A 20,169-nucleotide genomic window follows, 5' to 3' on the forward strand; every position below is an offset into this window, starting at 1 on the left:
TGGGGCCCTCAGAGGCAGAGTTTCTTCCCCTTTCCCTCAAGCCCAAGAAAGGCAAAGCCACCCAGGAGCCTCCCTCCCTCCCCTTCCTGCTCTCTGCTTTGCTTTGCTTTCCTCTCCTCGTCCCGGGGGCAACTTGGGAAAAAGAAAGAGGCAGAGCCCACAGCCATGCTATTTCTCCCCATCTCCGCCTGCGGATACTGGGGCTGGGCTGGAGCAAGGGGAGCGGGCGGGAGAGGCATCATCCCCTGGGCAGCCCCACAGACAGAGGGCTCAACCCGAGGCTGATGCACTTTGGCCATGAAATGAGAAGGCATGGCTCACTGGGGAAGATGCCAGTAGGAAAGGCAGAGGGGCCAAGGAGCAGAGGAAGGCTGCCTGCTAGGTGGGGGGACCCAGTCAGCCGCGGGCAAAGGGCTTGCGGGGGCCGGGGGAGGAGGGAAGCCGAGGAGGGGGGCTCTTGGAGGTGTCCGGGTGGGAATCGACCCGAAGGCAGATAACAAGGAGGAGGAGGAGGAGGAGGAGGACAAGCGCTCAAAGGCAGGCGCTGAGGCAAGGCAGCGGAAAGGGCAGCGGAGGAAGATGATGGTGGAGCGGGTGACAGATGCAACGCCGGGAGGAAGGAAGGAAGAGGAGGGAAGGGAGAGAGAAAGAGAGGAAGGCAGGGAGAAAGGAAGAAGGAAGGAGGGGAGGAAGGAAAAGGAGGGCAGGGAGGGAGGAAGAGAGAGAGAGGAAGAGATGAAGGAAGGGAGGGAGGGAGGGAGGAAAAGGATGGAAGGGAGGCAGGCAGGAAGCGAGGGGGAACCTGCTGTCTGGGCAGAAAAGGCAGCCTGGGTGCTTTGGAGGGGCGCGTCCTGCTGGGCTGGGCTGGGGAGGAGGGGAGGGGAGGGGAGGGGTCCCCTGGGGACTGCCAAGGGGGCCGGGAGGACCTGAGAGGGAGGGAGGGAGAGAGAGAAAGAGCTGTAGAAACCGTCCAATCGATCGGGGCTTTAGGCGCCGCGGGGCACTTAGAAACTGTCAAGTGGCGCAGAGAGCAGCAGAAGGGACGCCGAGGAGGGGATGAAAATGGCTCCAAAACAGAGCACTGAGAAAAGTGCTACCAAGGGGGTCAGAAGGGGGTGGCGGGGAGAGGGAAGAAGGGAGGCCCGTGTGTCGCCCCTCTTCGTCCTCGGTCCTCCACCTAGGGGCGTCCTTCTCGGGGGACCCAAGCGGTCGAGAGAGAGAGAGAGAGAGAGAGAGAGAGCCCTCCTTCCTCCCTGGCTCTCCCTCTGCATCTGGGAGGCAGCCTGGCCCTGGCCCCATTTATTGCCCCGCAGGCTCCGACCCCGGCCCCCCTCCGAGACGCCTGCTCCAGTGGGGCTGGCAAAGGGGACTTTGTTTCTTTAAGGGGCTGTCAGAGCCTTCCTCCTCCTCCTCCTCCTCTCCCCGCCCCCTGTATCCCCCCAGCCCCCAGGGCCCCCTCTCCTCTCCTCTCCTCTCCTCTCCTCTCGGTTTCAAAGGGAGCTGCCAGGGCTTAAAAGCTCTGCCACCACCAGCGAAGGCGAGGCGACCGGGGCTGGAAGGTGGTGGCGACCGGGCTCTTTGGTGACAGCAGCAGCAGCAGCAGCAGCAGCAGCCCTTGCGCCGCCACCGCCGCCGCCGCCGCCGGGAGATCTCTTTTGTTGCCTCCGCAGCCAATCCAGGCTTTTGACGACACACTCCACTTGGGATATAAAAGGAGAGTCCTTCTTTCTTCTGGGCCCCCCTCCCCTGCGCCTTCCCCATCGCCGGCTCCGGCCCCCAAGAACTTCCAGCCCTTCTTCTCCCAAGAAGGAAGAGGAGGCAGCAGCGCAGGCATCCCTGCTCCATCCCCAGGCCCTAGAGCCAGAGGCACAGAGAGGGAGGAAGAGAGAGGAAGGCAGGCAGGCAGGCAGGCGTCGAGGGGTCGTGCCTGGCTGGGCGGGGAAGCGAGGCTGGCCAGAGATGCTGGCGCCCAAGGCTGGGGTCCTCTGGTGCGTCCTGGTCCTGTCCTGGGAGCTGGGCGCCGGGGAGCCCGGGGAGAAGAAGGCGCCCACCGAGGGGGTCCCCGCCGTGGCCCCAGAGCCAGCGGCGGAGGAGCAGCAGCAGCAGCCGCCGCCGCCGGGCTGCCCGGTGTGCCTGTGGCGCAAGCACAGCAAGGAGATGCGCCTGGAGAGCATCAAGTCCCAGATCCTGAGCAAGCTGCGGCTCAAGGAGGCGCCCAACATCACCCGCGAGGTGGTCAACCAGCTGCTGCCCAAAGCCCCGCCGCTCCAGCAGATCCTGGACTTGCACGACTTCCAGGGGGACTCCTTCCAGCACGACGACTACCTCGAGGAGGACGAGTACCACGCCACCACCGAGACCGTCATCAGCATGGCCCAGGAGAGTAAGTCCCCTGGCCGACCCTTTGTTAGCCCCGGCGCCCTCCCGCCCTCCCACCCTCCCAGGGAGCAACGGCTGGGCTCCGGCGAGGGGCAGGTGGAGCAACTTTGCTCGCCTCGGGTTTGGTTTTGGGGGAGGGAGGGAGGGAGGAAGGAAGGAAAGGAAAGGAAAGGAAAGGAAAGGAAAGGAAAGAAGAGAAGGAAGGGAAGGGAAGGGAAGGGAAGGGGGGTGTCCCATCTCTCTAGCCCGCCTGGCCCCAGCTGGTCCTGGGCTTCATTGTTGCCCTGGGCCAGAGCGAAGAGCCAAGCGCTGCCATCCTCAGGGACCTCGGAGTGGAAGGGATGCGTGTGTCCTGTGTGTGCCTGATGCTGGGGATGGGGTGTGTGTGTGTGTGTGTGTGTGTGTGTGTGTGTGCAAGGACCAGGTAGCCCCTCCTCCCCCAAGAGGCAGGTTAGCTCTCCTCCGGCCCCTGGCTCTCCAGCAGAGAGAGAGCGTGGAAGGAGGGCTTGCTCCAAAGCCTCCTGCCCCCAGTCCGGCTCCCGCTCCCTCTCCTGCTGCTGGGGAATGAAGCAGGAACGCTAAACTGGGGGATCCCCCCCCCCAAGCCTTAGTTTCTTCCAAGTGGCACAAAGTTCTCGGTCAGCCTCGGGAGGAGAGCTCGGCTTTGGGCAGGGAACCGACTCCGTGGATCCCTCTCTGCCTTTGGCAACCTTGGAGCCGACTCCAGTTCTTTTCGCCCTGCTCTTTGCGGAGCTCTCTCTTCGGCTGGGGAGCTGGGCTGTGCAAAAGAGGCGGCGGGTGTGTAGACTCTCCTTTGCAGGTGCTGCCTGCAAAGTCCCCCTTTGGCCAAAGCCAGCTCCAGCTGAGGACGGCCAGGGGTTGCCGAAGGTGTCACCTTGCCTGAGAGGGCTCGTGCAAGTGGGAAGGGGCAGCGCCGGGAAGGGGGGCCTGGTCGTCCCTTCTGTGGGGTCCCCTTTCGCCAGGGCCAAACGGCCCGAGAAGCTTGCCCCCCAGCCGGAGCCTTCGTGACCCCCAGCTGCCCCCCCCCGGCCCGCTAGCTCCCTCCTTGCTCCCTCGCCGGCTCTGCCAAGAGCCAGGGGGCCCTTTGTCCTTCTCCCCGTGGATGGTGGCATTTTCCCCTTGTGTCAAATAAAACCCGTTAAAAAGAAAGGTTTGGGGGAAACAAACCGAGTCCTGCGGGTGGAGACAGCCTGGGCCTCTGTGCTCTGCAGGGTTTCTTGGGAGAGCGCCCTTTCCAAGTCCCGAAGGGGTGGAAGGGGAGAAAGCCCAGCAGCAGCAGCAGCAGCCCCCACCTCTGCGGGCGACTCTCAGGTTGGACCCTCGGCCAAGACTTCTTTAGGAGCCAGCTCTGGCACCAGCGAGGTGGTTTTCTTGGGCACGCCGTTCTCTGAAAGGGCTGCCGCCCCTTCTTCTTTTCAGTTCTCCATAGAGTTCTCCACTGGGGCTCATAAAGGACAACCTGCAGAGCAGTTCAAGCGTTCTCTTAACTTCTCTGTGGGACAGCGGTAGAGGCGGTGACGGGTGGTAGGGGCACTGTCTCTGGACAGGGTCACAAGAAGGGGCTCAACTAGAATGTAACACTTCTAAATGGTATGCTTCATGCTGTCCCAAGTCCACTTTGGAAGGATGAGGCAGGTGTTGTTCACACTGGTGCTGGGGGAGACAGTGGTTATACCCAGGATTCAGTAAGGAAGCTCCAGGATGGATTTATCTTTTCTTTTGTACCCATCTTCATGGCCTGGCCTGTCTGGCTTCAGCTTCAGCTTTCATGTTATGAATCTTGCTGCTTTGAAACCAGGAATGTCAAGAGATTCCACCTCAGCATCAGGAGGAACTTCCTGACAGTAAGGGCTGTTTGACAGTGAAACTCACTCCTTCAATGGAGAGTGGTGGAGTCTCCTTCCTCGGAGGTCTTTAAACAGAGGCTGGATGGTCATCTGTCGGAGATGCTTTGATTGAGATTTCCTGCATGGCAAAATGGGGTTGGACTGGATGGCCCTTGGAGTCTCTTCCAATTCTATGATTCTATGAAAAGAATCAGCTACTAGTTTGATGGTAGCAGCCCAAGCAGAGCGGCCCCTTTGCCTTTTCTCATTAGTTCAGTGTCAGTAGGCTAACACAGGTGAGGGCTGGGGCTGGGGTAGGCATCACAAGAAGATACCTGGCTAGCTGCTGTGTACTCGATAGCAGCAGGTCCCACCAGAGTTTATGTACAGCGGAGTAGCAAGCATCAGTAGCATTTTATCAAAACAGTAAAAGCCTGGAAATTTCAGTAGCACTGCAATCGTAAGTAACTATATCAAGACCCATTCCAGATCTTTACCTGAAAGTTGTGCTGGGCTTTATAAAGAAGTACTAGTGTTGACACATGACTACCTAGAACAGTCTTGAACATAATGCCTTCCCCTACATTGCTCTAAACTTGATGAAAAATATCCTTTGAATGGAGAGTCCTTAAATAATAACCATAACATATAATAGATGCTACAAACATTCTTAAAGGTTGGTCACATTTGATGGCTGAAAATCAAGTGATGACTTGCCTGTGGGAATGAGCCATCGCAGGTACAACGCCATATAGATAGATCATACAGATTACTAACATGACCTCAATGGACTGCTTTTCAGTGGAGTCTCATTTCATTCATTCCCGTTGCGTTTATTAGGCTTATTCAATTGAAGCTAGGTGCTATCGCCACTCCACTCCACTAAAACCAAGGGAACAAGGCAAATGCAGGTCAAACCCAGTTGTTGAAGTTTGATCAAGACTAACTTTATTGTGATTGGAGCTATCAAGTGTGTATTACTCAGTCATCCATGTTTGCATGTACATATATATGTATGTACAGTATATATACACAGGGCTTTTGTAGCTCCAACTTTCTGTGAAGGTTTACTTGAGGGCAGAATGCAGACAACAGCACCAAAGGGGTAAGCGGGATTTTGAATGACAAGTGTGTCATGACTCTTTTGGCTAGCAATGTTTTTGATGCTGCTGCTCAACCAATATTACAACACCCAGATCATGAATGTTAAATATTAGTAGTATGTCTAAATACGAGTGATCTAGATTTTTATAAGGCAGTAGGAGTTGTTTGTTCATTATACAGCAAACAGCTCTGCTGGCACAGTCTTATTTGACTTCAGCCATGACCCACATAAAAAGAAAAACCTATGTGCACAACACTGCCAGCTCCTTGTATACCACAGAAAGAGTTTGCCTGAATCTGAAAATATTTGTTGCCTTATTCTTTTGTGATATTTTGTGAACACTTTTGTTAGTATTTTGTAATTGCTTTACAATCCTTTGTTGTGTTGTTTTGCCTTATCATGACCCTAAGATGAACCCATCATGGTGTTTTCTTGGCAAGTTTTCTTCCAGAGGGAGTTTTGCCATTGCCTTCCTCTGCAGCTGAAAGAGTGTGACTTGCTCAAGGTCACCCAGTGGGTTTCCATAGCCAAGTGGGGATTCAAACCCAAGTCTCCAGAGTCGTAGTCCAATGTTCAAACCATCCCACTATGTGGGTTCTCAGTCTCATTATCTTATATTTTTCATCCTAGGAAGCCATGGACATAAAAACACAATAGATTCCAGAATGGCTAAATGTCTGTAAATCAATCAGTTCCCCATAGCTAATGTCCCATTAAAATGTGTAGCTGGATCATCAACCTAAATCCTTAAATCCCAATGCCTCAAGAACAAGTGAGAGGAAGGGTAGTTAAAATGGGCCTGAGACTGAAGTTGGCCCAGAGAGAATGAAAGAGAGATGGAAATAGCTGATTTCTGTAATACCCTTAATGTCTGACTTCTTTAACCATGGCAAATTTTACAAGTACTGGCAAATATGTTACAGCAAAAATGACCCTGTGGTAAGCTTCCGCTTAATTTTGGAGGAATTTGTGCTGATTATACCAGCTCAATGAAATGGAAAGGGGTATGTCACATTTCTTGTCAAAAATCAGCAATGTGTCAGAGATAATGAAAAATGATTCATTGGTTATCAGTCAGCTATCCAGACCAATATATCATTAATGAAATAACAATGAGGCAAACATTTAAATCCTTAGCAAGTAAAGTAGTGCTAGCACTCGAAAACCTGTAACACAAAGTTTTTTGTGGGGTTTTCAGGCTATGTGGCTGTGTTCTGGAAGAGTTTATTCCTGGTGTTCCACCAGCAACTGTGGTGGATGCTGGTGGAACACCAGGAGAATGCTGGCATGAAAAAGAGTGGGGTATATATATACTGTGTGACCTTTGGTTGAGAGGAAGTAATTTACATGTTAATCTGTGTGTTGGTCTCTGAAGATGCCAGCCACAGATGCTGGTGAAACATCAGGAATAAACTCTTCCAGAACACAGCCACATAGCCCGAAAACCCCACAAAAAACTATGGATTCCAGCCGTGAAAGCCTTCGACTTCACACTATAACACAATGTTTGTATAGTAAATAAAGACAGAGGAAGAACTGTAAAAAAAGTTGTAAGCTGAGACTCGACTGAAATTATGCTATACTGGAATTATTTCTTAGTGTAACTTTTGCCTTCTTCATGATCACAGCTTCTAGTCTACCTTGACACTCCCTCTGGCTTCACCTTTTCAACTCTTTCAACTCAGCTAGCTATTTCTGAATGTCTTCTGCTCCTGAGCATTGGACTAGTAGGTAGTATTGCAAAGAATGCTAGTTTGCTACAGTTTGCTCATAGGTGCAATTGTTTGGCATTTCCTGCCCTCTAACAGAAGAGTCTGGCAGGACAGGATGGAATGTGTATATACAGTCGCCCCTTCTTATACACGGATTTTTTATACACGGATTCAAGCATACACGGTTTGAAAATGTTCCAAAAAAGTATAAATTTACCTTGATATTCCATTTTTTATTAGGGACACCATTTTGCTATGTCATTATACTTAATGGGACTTGAGCATACACGGATTTTGTTATACACGGGGGATCTTGGAACCAAACCCCAGCGTATAACAAGGGTCCACTGTATATGTGTGTGTGTGTGTGTGTGCGCCTTCAAGTTGCCTGTCAACATATGGCAACCCCATGGATTTCATAGGGGTTCTTTTAGGCATTAGGAATTACATCCTTGGATGTAGGTACTGAGGAAGGTACTGACAAACCCACCTTGCCTAAAAAAAAATTAAAAAAAAAATTACAACCCCATTACTGGGTTTGCCAGTACCTTCTTCAGTACTTACATCTAAGATATGATTCCTGCTACTGTTTCCCACAGTACAGAAAGGCAGAGAAGAACAATGCAAGTAACTGTTGTTTTGTGTTTGTTTGCTAGGATAGGCTCAAGTTTGGGCCTACAGTATCACATTATATTGTGAAAGTACAACAGGCTTGGAAAATAATATGGTCACCAGTTCTTTCTCTTTTTCTTTTTCTGTAGAGAGGAAACATTATTGAGAACTCAAGTTGCAATGCAGCTTGATGTACTGGCCCCAGATATTTTGACCTACAACTCTCTTATCTCCCAGGTAGGATAGTCAACAGCAAGGAATTGTGGGTGTTGTGGTTCAAAACATTTGGAAAACATTTGGGAAAGTTCCCCACCCCTGTTGTAATGAATATAGAAGACTGTGGACGCAGGAGCTTGACAATGCTGGATGAAGAATAATAGAATCATAGAGTTGGAGGAGACCACAAGGTTCATCCAGTCCAACCCCCTGCCATGCAGGAAATCACAATCAAAGCATCCCTGATAGATGGCCATCCAGCCTCTATTTAAAGATCTCCAAAGAAGGAGACTCCACCATATTCGAGGGAGTGTGTTGCCCTGTTGAACAGCTCTTACTGTCAAGATGTTCCTCCTAATGTTGAGGTGGATTCTCTGTTCCTGGAGCTTGCATCCATTGTTCCATGTTCTAGTCTCTGGAGCAGCAGAAAACAAGCTTGCTCCATCCTCAACATGACACCTCTTCAAATATTTAAACAGGGCTATCATATCACCTCTTAACCATCTCTTTTCCAGGCAAAATGTCCCCAGCTCCCTAAGTCTTTCCTCATAAGCTATGCTTTCCAGACCCTTCACCATTTTGGTTGCCCTGCTCTGGACACTACTTGCAATGTTGTCCCACTGCAAAGAAAACAATTCCAATGGAAATCCTTAGCTGGTTAGTTGTTAAGATGAGGTTTGACACTGCCACCATCTTGGCAAATTCCTTAATCTTTGTACTATCATTGTATTCTAATCATCGCATTCTAACACTGACTGGCTTGTTTTATACTAAAAGTTCTTCCAGATATGTTGATTTCTCCATTGAAATCTGGCCTTAAAAAGAGAAGGTGAATGAGGGGCAGAATTATTCTATTTGCTACTCAGTAGGTAGTGTTACCTCCTACAGGGTTTCTATTATACCTGTATGTTCTCTGTCATCAAAAGCATCTTACTTGAAATATGTAGTGGTTATAGATCATACAATACTATCCCCAGAGATATATCCAAGTCTTTTAGTCCAAGTCTCAAGTTTCTACCTTCAAGTTCCAAGCAGAGTCTCAAGTCCTTGCAAGATACTTTCAAGTCGAGTCTCAAGTCTGGAGCCAACTTTTAACAGAAAAAAAAAGGAGGCAGGGTGCATTTCTCAGAGGGAACTGCAAGTGCATTAGGCAATGGGCTTGAGGTGGGGGTTGAGGTCTGCTTGGCAACCAGTCCCCACAGGAGCCTTCTAAAGCTTTTCAAAAGCTTTAGAAGGATCCTTCCACCTCAAGCCCATTGCCTAACGCAGTTGCTATTCCCTTCTAAGAAATGCACCCCACATTTTGGGGGCAGGTCTTGCCTGCTGTTCCAAGTGAATGGCACTAGCAAGTCAGTCACTAAAAATATAAAAATCTCAATTCAAGTTGAGTCAGTATGTCATTTTTTCCAAGTCAAGTCCAAGTAAAGTAATTGAAGCGACTTAAGTCTGACTTAAGTCCGAGTCAACTGACTCAGGTCTACATCACTGACTATCTTCTTGTTTTTAGACAATGCCAAAATAGGTAAGGTTGCTTCTGTTCCTCCATTGCTCTGTTTTTAATACCTGTATTTCAGATTAATCAGAGGTGTGATATTGCCACTAGAAGTACATCTTACTGTGGATAATCCTTTGACCTTTCTATGATTCTTTTTTATGGATTGTGAGAGAGGGAAGAGATCAGACAGGAGATGCCATAGTGATTTGCAGAAAACAATATAGAAACAGCACACATTCTTATGCACCAAGATAAGTAATATTGCTGTGACAGAATCCTTCCATTTAGAAGTGTGTGATAAGGAAAGCTGGATCATCCCTGTTTCTGTTGTAAGGATCCTAAGTGTCTCTGCATCACAATTAAATCCTGTCATTTTTGGCAAAATCTTGAACTTAATATAGACAATTTTAATAATAAACAAACAAACAAGCTTCATTTATATACCGCTTCATACCAAACTAGCAGCGTCTAAGTGGTTTACAATTGTAAGCTAATTTGCCCCCAACAAGCTGCGTACTCATTTTAGTGACCTCAGAAGGATGCAAGCCTGACTCGCAACCTTGTGGTTTTGAGTGCGTGGCTGCAGTACAGGCATTTAACCACTGCACCACCAGGGCTCCTCTAATACTGATTCCTAAATTCACACTTCCTCTACATCCTTGCATCCACTTATTCTTGTATACATCTTTTTGGCTTGCCACTGTATGATCATAGTTACTGAACAAATGCTTTTCCTGTTCAAGATTATGTGATATGAAACCACCCTTTGACAATTTGCTACTGGTAAGAGACAGCATTTGTTTTCTGCCATTAGTTTTAGGGGAAACTGCCCCTTTTTACATTATTCCTGTAAGAGTAGAATCATAGAATCATATAATTGCAGAGTTTCCAAAAGAATTACCTACATCTTTAGATCTAAATTCTGATGCCTGCTTCTTGTCCCTACAGATTCCTATGCTGAATAGTGAACCAGACTCCACCCTTATCAGATTCCTCTAACAAATCTATACCAAATGGAGAGTAAGGATCCATTAGTGACTTATGGGAGCTTAGTGGCTGGATCATAACCACCTCTGGCCATGCCATCCTGAACATATCTGATCCTGGAAGTTAAACAAGGTTAAGCCTTGAGTAATTTAATAGGTTATTATGAATAGGTTTGGAAAACTGATCAAGCATAAAGGGCAAACAGTGTGTGTGTGTGGCTACTGGCTAAAACGGTAAGAATGAAAGGAAGGCCCTGGACAGAAGCAAAACTCCACCAGAGCATGCTTTTATTGTAGTTTGCTTGTGTATTCATTTGTGCTTCTCACAGAGTTTTTACTGCTGCTCAGTAATGGTGCACTCGATTATTTGGGTCTTGTGGGTGCTAAGACAAATCTGTTGGCTGATCACCAATTGCCTAAGCACCAAACGGAGCTGTGCATGTTATCTCTTGCTTCTCTAGGAAGCAGTACAGAATTGTCAGAAAAATAATTTGGTGAATTTTATTAGAAGCAGAAACTACTTCATCTTAAATTATATTCCCAAAAGTTTATGATTATCAATGAAACTGTCAGTATTAAGGCTGAAGTCAATAGTATATGGCAGAGGCAGGCTGCTCTGGTTTTTTTTTAGTGAACATTTCACAAGATCAGCTTATAATCATAGAATCATGGAGTTGGAAGAGACCACAAGGGCCACCCAGTCCATCCCCATTCTGCCATGCAGGCAATCACAATCAAAGCATCCCCAACAGATTGCTATCCAGCCTCTGTTTAAAGACCTCTGAGGAAGGAGACTCCACCACTCTCCATTGAAGGAGTAAGCCCTTACTGTCAGGAAATTCCTTTTAATGTTGAGGTGGAATCTCTTGACATTCCTGGTTTCAAAGCAGCAAGATTCATAACATGAAATATGAAACTGAAGCCAGACAGGCCAGGCCATGAAGATGGGTACAAAAGAAAAGATAAATCCATCCTGGAGCTTCTTTACTGAATCATCAGTATAACCAATGTCAGGCATCATCTTACATATTTTGTGCATAGCAACCAATTGTATTTTCAGATTTCACAGGCTAGATAGGACGAGAGGATGAACCAGATTCATCCCCATTTCCAACCCATGTTTTTAAATGTTCCCTTGCAACAGTTGTGTGTTTTACTGGAGTAAAGTATTGTTCTGGAAATGGACTTCCTCCTTTATAGTTCTGGGCATGTAACAAACTCAAGCAGGGTTGCTCCAGGAAGCACAGTGAAGCAGTGTGAAAAGACCTACATTGTAGAAATAATGCAGCTTGACACCACTTTAAGTGCTGTAGCTTGATCCTATGGAATATTGGGGTTTGTCGTTTTATAAGGTCTTTTGCCTTCTCTGCAAAAAAGTGCAGGTGTTTCACAAAATTACAAATCCCAGGATTCTATAGGATGGAGCCATGGTAGTCAAAGTGGTGAAAAACTGCATTATTTCTACAGTGTAGATGCACCTCTAAAGTTACACTGGTTTGTAATTATTAAGAAGCTGTGATCTGTGCAAAGAGAAGAATTAGTGGACTGGTTGGCTTAATCAAATTGGATGGGGTCTGTTGATCAGTTGTGAGTCAATAGATATCTTGGGTTTGGAGTAATAAGGGTTCTTTTTCTGTATTACCAAATGGAATAAACACATCAACATGTTATGGTATGCCTTCAAGTCATTTCCAGGTTGTGGCGACCCTAAAATGACTATCACAGTTTTTTCTTGGCAAGATTTCTTCAGAGGAGGTTTACCCTTGCCTTTTTCTGAGTCTGAGAGATTGTGGCTTGCCCCATGTCACCCAGTGGGTTTCCATGGCCAATGGGGATCTGAACCCTGGTCTCCAACATCCTAGTTGAATATCTAAACCACTATGCCATGATGGTGCTAATGCAATAACTACTAATTTCTAAAAAGAGAGAGAGAGATAATATTTTTTTCTGCTTCACTGAAATTACAATCTGAAAAATGCAGTATGGATTCTGAAGTTCAGTCTCCCACTGTTGGCTGGGGGATCCTGGGAATTGCAGTGTAACACATTTGGAGGGAAGAAGACAGTGGCATGTAGAGATCTGAACACTGGGCTAAGATTCTGGGAGATCAGGATCTTACTTCCCACTCATTGACACCCACTTGGAAACCCTAAGAGAATCACACTTTCTCAGCCTCAGAAGAAGGCAATGGTAATAGATTTTACCTAGAAAACTAAATCGCATAAAGTTGCCCTATGTTAAAGTCAGTGTGAAGGAACATAACAACAAACATCTGGAGCGTACCACTGTAACTGTTTTGCCTCACTGGTTAAATTAAGAAATTATTTCCAGCAAAATGAAAGTTGTGTACTAAGTAATTTAGGTCTTTCTTTCTATAAAGCAGTAGTGAGCAGCTTATTGCCCTCCAGCTTCTGAACTGCAACGCCATCATCCCTACACTTACAATATACAGAAATCCTAACAGGGCTGTAATCCAGTCCAATATTTGGAGGACCCTAAACTGCTTGTACGTGATATAAAGACCTGTAATCTGCAACAAGAAAAAACACAAAACCACAAATGGTTTTCCTTCCTTCCTTCTTCTGTCTTTTGTGAATTTCACAGGCCATGGGGTGGAAATGTATATTGATATTTTCATTGGACTATGAGAAGTGACAGCAATGTTGCAAGCAAGATCCTTGCTTAAAGATCCCTTTGCCCCTTTAGGCTCTCAAATTATACTCCTTTGACCCTGAGTTTACGGAGACAGTTATTTACAGACCTGAGAACAGTTAAAACACAAAACAGTGTACAAATTGTGCATGCTGGGTACTCAGAGCAAAAGAACAATATCCCCACAATTCAAATAGATCCAAAATAGTGGGTCAGGCCTCTGCATTGGGCTTAGCTGCCATGACTAGCCTTCTCAGAAAATTGCTGAGAAATTTAAGCAAATCAGAAAACTGAGAGCTATGAAATCCTCAAAAGGAGTAATTCACCCTGAACTGCTGTACTTTAAATCAACTCAACACACTGCATGCCTGAAAAAGAAAACATGGCCTCTGAACCAGAAGGCAAAATGGCCACAACAGAAAAGCAGCAATAGCAGACTTACAAAGACATACTGTAGTTGGGAAGCAAGATATTTAACCCAGATAAATGATCATAATTCAGTCCTTTAATGTGAAAAGCCACACATTCCTATCATAAGGTTACATGAGAAGAGAGATTAACAGATCCAGGACTCTGAAAATACATCAATAGATGATCCCTGCCCCAAACTGCACAGTTATAATATTGGGCTGGAGAGGAAGAGAAAGAACAACAGTAGGACACAATGCCCCATAGTGTGGATTGGCACATGTATCAGAACCATAAGCTTGATATCTCTGTTCATCTTGCTCCCCTTTCATTAAACGGGTGGTTCTGGAAGAATCTATGATTCCAAATGTTCATTTGAACTGAGAAGGGGGGTGGCGTATGGTTTGGAACGTGTGAAGGCTGAGCGGAAGGAAGGAGTGTTGGATGGGAAGGTGTGGGGGGCACAAGTGTGAGGAATTGCAGTAGGGAGAAGGACTTCCCTCCTGGCCAATTCTACAGCTCATTGAGAAATTTCCTTCTCCAGCATTAATAGACTTGGATGGCTTTGAAATTTTACTGCCCATAAAATCGGCTACATGCTGAGGCTTTTTTCTGTGTTAAACGTTTGCTGCTCCTCCCCACAACCATCCTTCTCCCTTCAACAATTTGTTCCCCCTCCCTCAAAAAAGCCAGCTTGCACACACCACCCAGAGTGAAATTGACAAAAGTAGTCCAATCTGATTTTAATTAGCCATCTGGAATGATTCCCCTTGCCCTAGGCTTACTGGATTGTCTGGAGCTGATCCATTGGGCCCCCCATCACATCTCTTGGAATCCTTCTCATTCTTCTTCCTTCCCTTTCCTGTGGATGATAATTATGATTTTCGCTGCTCACCTTCTTTCATGGAGCAACTGTCTGTGCATGCGTTAGTATTTTTATGGTTCCTGAACAGAAGGAAGGGAAGGTTTTATAGGCAGTTGGGCCATAAACCTTTCTGGGTCCCTGCTCCTCACTCCTTCTGTCCTGTCCTCCCCCACTTTTTTAATCTAAAGCGTACGTTTCCCCCACCCATAGACTAGAAACTAGGGAAGGATAATTGGGTTCTAAACCATTTATTGGCTATCCGTGACCCCTGCTGACCTTTCGTTTGGGCATTGGAGGTGGGGAGGGGAAGTTAATGAAGTACCTTGAAGGGAGATTGGGGGGTGACAGTGTGAAATCCACCAAATGCTATTCTCTCTGCATCAGTACCACATTCTGACAGTTTGGAGAAAGTCTAAAAACAACAATGAATTCAAAGCTACTTTCAGACATAATTACTTTCTGGGCATATAGGTGTTTGTCTGGAAGAGTGGGGCAGTGTTTTGAAAATGAAGGGTATCAGGAGAGCTGGGGTGTTCACTACTAATATACTGGAGCAATGGGGTTGAAGTTGGAACCATAAGGGATGGACAGAGTTATGGCTTCAGTTGTGTTCCTTTTTAACAAATTGTGGAACAGAGAAAAATCCATCAAAATGAAGAGAAAACCAAATGCTGCACTGTCTTGAGTGAAAGGCAGGATATAAATAATGTAAATAAAATAATAAATAAATAAAATTGAGTAGAATAAATAAGATACCCATATTAACTGCAGACCATTAACGTGAAGACTATATTTACAACACATTTCCTCAAAATTCTATTACTGTATTAAAGCAAATTCACTGGCATTTTCCTGTTGATTGTGAACGTTCATGGCAAACTCCACCAACTAGTGGGCTTCATATTGAGTTCCTGCCTCTGTCTCTGAAGTGGAGTTGTAATTTACATCCCTCTTCCATGTGGAAATAACTGTATAATGATTATATGATCACAAATGGAATTTTATGGACATTCTAGGCAATTCTCTGGTGATAAATATTCATATATGGGAGTTCATGATAGTCAGGAGTATCTTAAAAGTGAGAAATGCTAATAGGCAACGGAGAGAAAGTAGAATTTCTCAGCTTTGCATCTCTTTCCCAAAAGGAAAACAGTAGTCAATTTGTGAAGGGTTGTATGGGAAACCTAGCAGATAGATACTCTAAAGGAATTCAAGTATCCAGGGCCAGATGAACTGCATCTAGGGGTCTAAACAAACATACAGACGTAATCTTAGAGTCTTTGTCCATGAGAATTCTTTGAAATGGTAAGGTCCTGTGAGACTGGTGGCAGGCCAATATTGTCTGCATCTTTTAAAAATGGGGAAAAGAAGACCCAAAGAACTACTGACCAATGAGTCTGACATCAATATATGAAAGATTCTAGGATAAGCAATTAAAGAGTCAGTCACTGAATACTTGGAAAAAAAAAACATTAGTACAAAGAGAATGGGTTTCTTAAAAACAAGCAAAATACATAAGAAAGGGGGGAAAGGGGGAAGAAGGGAGAGAGGGAGGGAAACAGACAATCCACCAAAAAAGTAAATATGAAAATAAATGATATCATAAATAATTTGAAAAGAAAACAGGGTAACAAATGCCTTAACACAAATCAACCAAAGCCTAACGGCAATGAAATATAATTTAATTACATACAAGATAATGGCAGCTGTATAGTAAATATAAGCTTAATACTGTACATACAATATTGCGGGCAGCTAGATAACAGTAGTTTCAACCTAAATATAGAAACCCATGATGCACAGTTTTTTGTGGGTTTTTCAGGCTATGTGGCCATGTTCTAGAAGATTTTCTTCCTGATGTTTCGCCTGCAACTGTGGCTGGCATCTTCAGAGATGTCAGCCACAGATGCTGGTGAAACGTCAGGAAGAAAATCTTCTAGAACATGGCCACATAGCCTGAAAAACCCACAAAACTATGGATGCCGGCCATGAAAGCCTTTGACTTCACCATGATGCACACATGGGTCACAAATACATTACAGCCCATTTCATGTTTGTACCTGGAAAAGCCAACTGTATACAGTCCCCAAGCCATATGTTATTGGCAAATTGTGCTGAGGAGTTGTACAGGCTGAAACAAGTACCATATATACTCGACTATAAGTCAAGAAATGTATGCCTCAAAATTGACCCTAAAATCCTGGGTTGACTTATATACGGGTCAATAACTAGTACTGCTTAGAAAGGTCCTAAAACAAGCAAGCCTAATGCCCCACTCTTGGTGCCTCGAGGCACCCTTCTATCCACTGAATCACCCCTTAAAAATCTTTCTTCCACCAAAAGCATCTGTGTGTGTGTGTGTGTGTGTGTGTGTGTGTGTGTGAAAGAGATTCCCAGTCTGATTTGCAAGGCTTCTCTTCCCATGGAAAAAACACCTCATTGAACACCACTTCCTTCCTTCCCCAGTCTGATATGCAAGCCTCCTATTCCCATAGAAGAAACACCTCGTTTAACACCACTTGCTTCCCCTTCTCAATCTGATGATAAAACCTCTCCTCCAGCACCTCGGAATTGGTATTAGGTAGTTGGAAGAGTTCCAGAGAAGGAGAAGGAGGGATGGAACTGGTATTTTCCTCTTTCCATCCTTTGTTATAGCCCCCTAAGTTTTACCCTCAACTTATCCACAGGTCATATCCAAATCCATGATTTTGACCATGAAACCTTTTCTTGACTTATACATGAGGTCGACTTGTACACGAGTATATGTGATAGTCTGCATTTGTTTCAGCTGTAAGGTGTCAGCATCTGTGGAGTCTGGAATATTTCATCCATGACTGCTGGACAATTATGGAAAGTATTATCTTCTAACTACTGATGAGCAACTTTTGAAACAGCTTCATATTTCTGGAAGCAGTCATAAAAAATATCAGTTCCTTATTACAACATGTACAACTCCTCAGCACAGTTTGCTAGTGACATATGGCTTGTGGTTGGCTTTTCCAGCTACACACATGAAATGGACTCTAATGTATTTGCCATTTCCAATCAGCACTTCCATTGAGAAAGACTCCTATAAACACTGGGAGACCAATTTATGCTGCCAGTGGAATACCAGTAGTGTTATATATATCTCTGTCTGTGTACATGCCTTAAAGTTACCTGCTGACTTAGAGCGACCCCATTAATTCCATAGGGTTTTCTTAGGCAAGAAATACTCAGAGGTGGCTTTACCAGTTACTTTCTCTGAAATATAGCCTACAGCACCTGGTATACAGTATCTGCTCCACACTATTTCATATATCAAAATGAATAGAGTAGGGTTGTCATACCCCCTAGGTTAGCTGGATTTACTGAATTCTGGGCATGCTACTCAGTGTAAGTTTGGACCATCATCTGGCCCAGACTCCAAACTTTCATTTAAAAATAGGAAATCTCTAGCTTTTGTAAAAACTAATATATAGAGCAAGATGTGGAGGACATATTGTGAAATTGTTCTGCAAGAAACAAGGCAAGGAACAGTAAGTCATGTCAGAAGTGTAGGGGTGTCCTAAAAAGGTGCAAGGGAAGGTGTAGGAGAGAAGGGTGAATGAGGAGTGTGAGTGTCTGAGTTCAAGGAACAAGGGAGGGATACCTTACAAGGGTGCAAGATGAGGTGAGGGAGGGAGTAGCAAGGATGGAAGACTGCAATGAGGTGTGGGGTGGAAAGCAGGGTGCAAGAAGCAAGGATGGATGCATTGTGAAAGTGAAAGGCAAGACAGCAAGAAAAAAGGATGAGAAAGCAAGGGAGGGACCCATTGCAAGGGCATGAGGTGAAATGAGAGAGGGAGTAGGAGGAATGGAAGAGTGAATAGTGTGGGTGGCAGAGTGCAAGGAGCAAGGGAGGGCCCTGTAAGGTGGGTCTGCTGAGTGGCAATGCTGGCCCAGCATCACGCAGTACATTCCATGATCAACCAGAGATTTGAACTTGGATCCCCCAGTTCCAAGTCCAGTAGTTGAAACATTACTCAGTACTAGTTCTCTTAGATGAGTTGTAATTGTAAAGAATACTATGACAGGATGAAATACAGCAGAAAAAAAGTGTCATGATTAATGTACCAAATCTGCATAATTAGAATGCAAATTAGAGTGATCTCCATACAGTGACATTCTGACAGCCCTTCATACTTACATCTTTGGATTCAACTATACATGGCTTTGAAATATTAAAAAATATTCAAAAAACCCAAAATGCAAACTTTGATTTTGCCATTTTATATAAGGTACATCATTTTATTATATATAATAGGACTTGAGCATCCTCTGATTTTGTTGTCCTCAGGAGGTCCTGGAACCAAACCCAAGCTACCAAGGGTCCACTGTAGTTAGAAAATGCAGGAATGCCTCTTAAATTTGAGAAAATGGATTATGCCAATCCAGATTAGAGCAATCTCAGTTACTTAAGGGGCTGTACAGACCACTCCTAAGGGGTGGCCTGCCTGTTTCCTTACCAGATCAGTGCCAAGGCAACTACATGCCGTGGCCCTTATCTGGCCTTTCAGCGCTGCAGAATGGGCGCCATAGCTGCCAGTGCCATGGCTTTTTGGGACCCCTTTGGCACTGCATCCTTTGGATGCAGCACCAGAGGAGTGCTGTGACACCACCCACCATCTGATATGGCGTATGCTGTCACGCCGGTATGGGGGCAGAGTTGGGGCGTGCGTTGTGCAGACACCACACCCTTACTCCGTCCCCATGCTGGCCTTTATGGCTGGTCTGTACAGCCTGAAAATTTGTCAGCCTGGAGGACTACTTTAACACAGGACAGTCAAAGTGAGATGCTAAGAGTGATGTTTTAAGGCATGTTGTCCTTCAAATATATTGTTGAACTGCTGAACTGCTCCAAGCAGATCCATTAGTGTAAGAAATTTGGAGAGATGCAGTCCAAAAACATCTGGAGGGCCACATTATGTGCATCCCTGCTTTAGGGAGTGATTCTATATATTTATATTTTCCCCCCAAAGATCAATATTCCACCTTTCTCCCATAGTGGGATTCGAGACGGGTTACAATATAATATTTGTGAAAGCTATAACTCTCTAAAGGACTTTAAAAAAATGGGTGATGTCAGCAAGATGACCTTGGTTTGCTAACAAATGAATGGTCAGAACCAAAGTAAGAATTATGTTAAATAAGCTACAGAGCAAGCCCTGGCAAAGCTAAAACTATTTTCTGTATTATCTAAGTGTTTCTCATGGAAGAAGCTGGAGTGTGATAGTCTGTTTCCTGTGACTCTTTCTTCTCAAAACACAGTAATTGATTCTGTGTTAGAAAACAAGGCAGTAGCATTCATATACCCAACTTTAGAGAAATTCAGGTTATAGGAATTGAGCCAGTATGAGAAGCAGAATATTGTTTGAGCTATAGGAGATTTCAGAACCCAGCCAAGATGGATAAAAGAGTGCAGTTTGTATGTCCATGGGTCAGTCTTTGTGCATCAATGTTCTCACAAAAGAACCATGTAGCTTATTACGATTCCGAGATATGCAAACCACTTCAAATAAATTTCAGCACAGAGCTTTTGTGCTCTTAATTGGGCCCTAGAGATAGGGAAAAGCCTATACTCTTGTAGATGTGATGCTGAGAGAGAAATATAAGATGTTCCATCCATTAAATTATCAAGAAAATTTTAAAGAGGGAAGAGGAAAAGACCCTCCAAATCATTTAAAAATAAAACTCAAATATTTACCAGAATGTGTAACCAGCCATTGAAGAGAATGCCCATAGATGAAGCAAATTCTTTGTCAGAGATGTATAGTGGATTTAATGCATGCATGTGGGTGTTTGAAGGGGATGAAGAAAGCCTGGGATAAGACTGTGAGTATCATTAGGATAGTGTCTACTATGCATGCCAAT

At 45.3% G+C, this 20,169-nt stretch overlaps 1 protein-coding gene across 1 annotated transcript in view; it reads left to right on the top strand.

The window, feature by feature from the left end:
• Window positions 1–1,708: 1,708 nt before the first annotated feature.
• GDF11 (growth differentiation factor 11) overlaps window positions 1,709–20,169 on the top strand; it is a 41,506-nt gene continuing 23,045 nt past the window's right edge. The window contains exon 1 of the mRNA XM_089477496.1: window positions 1,709–2,383. Coding sequence (XP_089333622.1) covers window positions 1,960–2,383 — 424 coding nt within the window. The 5' untranslated portion in view covers window positions 1,709–1,959. The remainder of the gene's footprint in view (window positions 2,384–20,169) is intronic.

The sequence above is a fragment of the Sceloporus occidentalis genome, unplaced genomic scaffold (genome assembly GCF_023333645.1).
Source record: "Sceloporus occidentalis isolate IW3139 unplaced genomic scaffold, rSceOcc1.0.p SCAF_1, whole genome shotgun sequence".
NCBI classification, from domain to species: domain Eukaryota; kingdom Metazoa; phylum Chordata; class Lepidosauria; order Squamata; family Phrynosomatidae; genus Sceloporus; species Sceloporus occidentalis.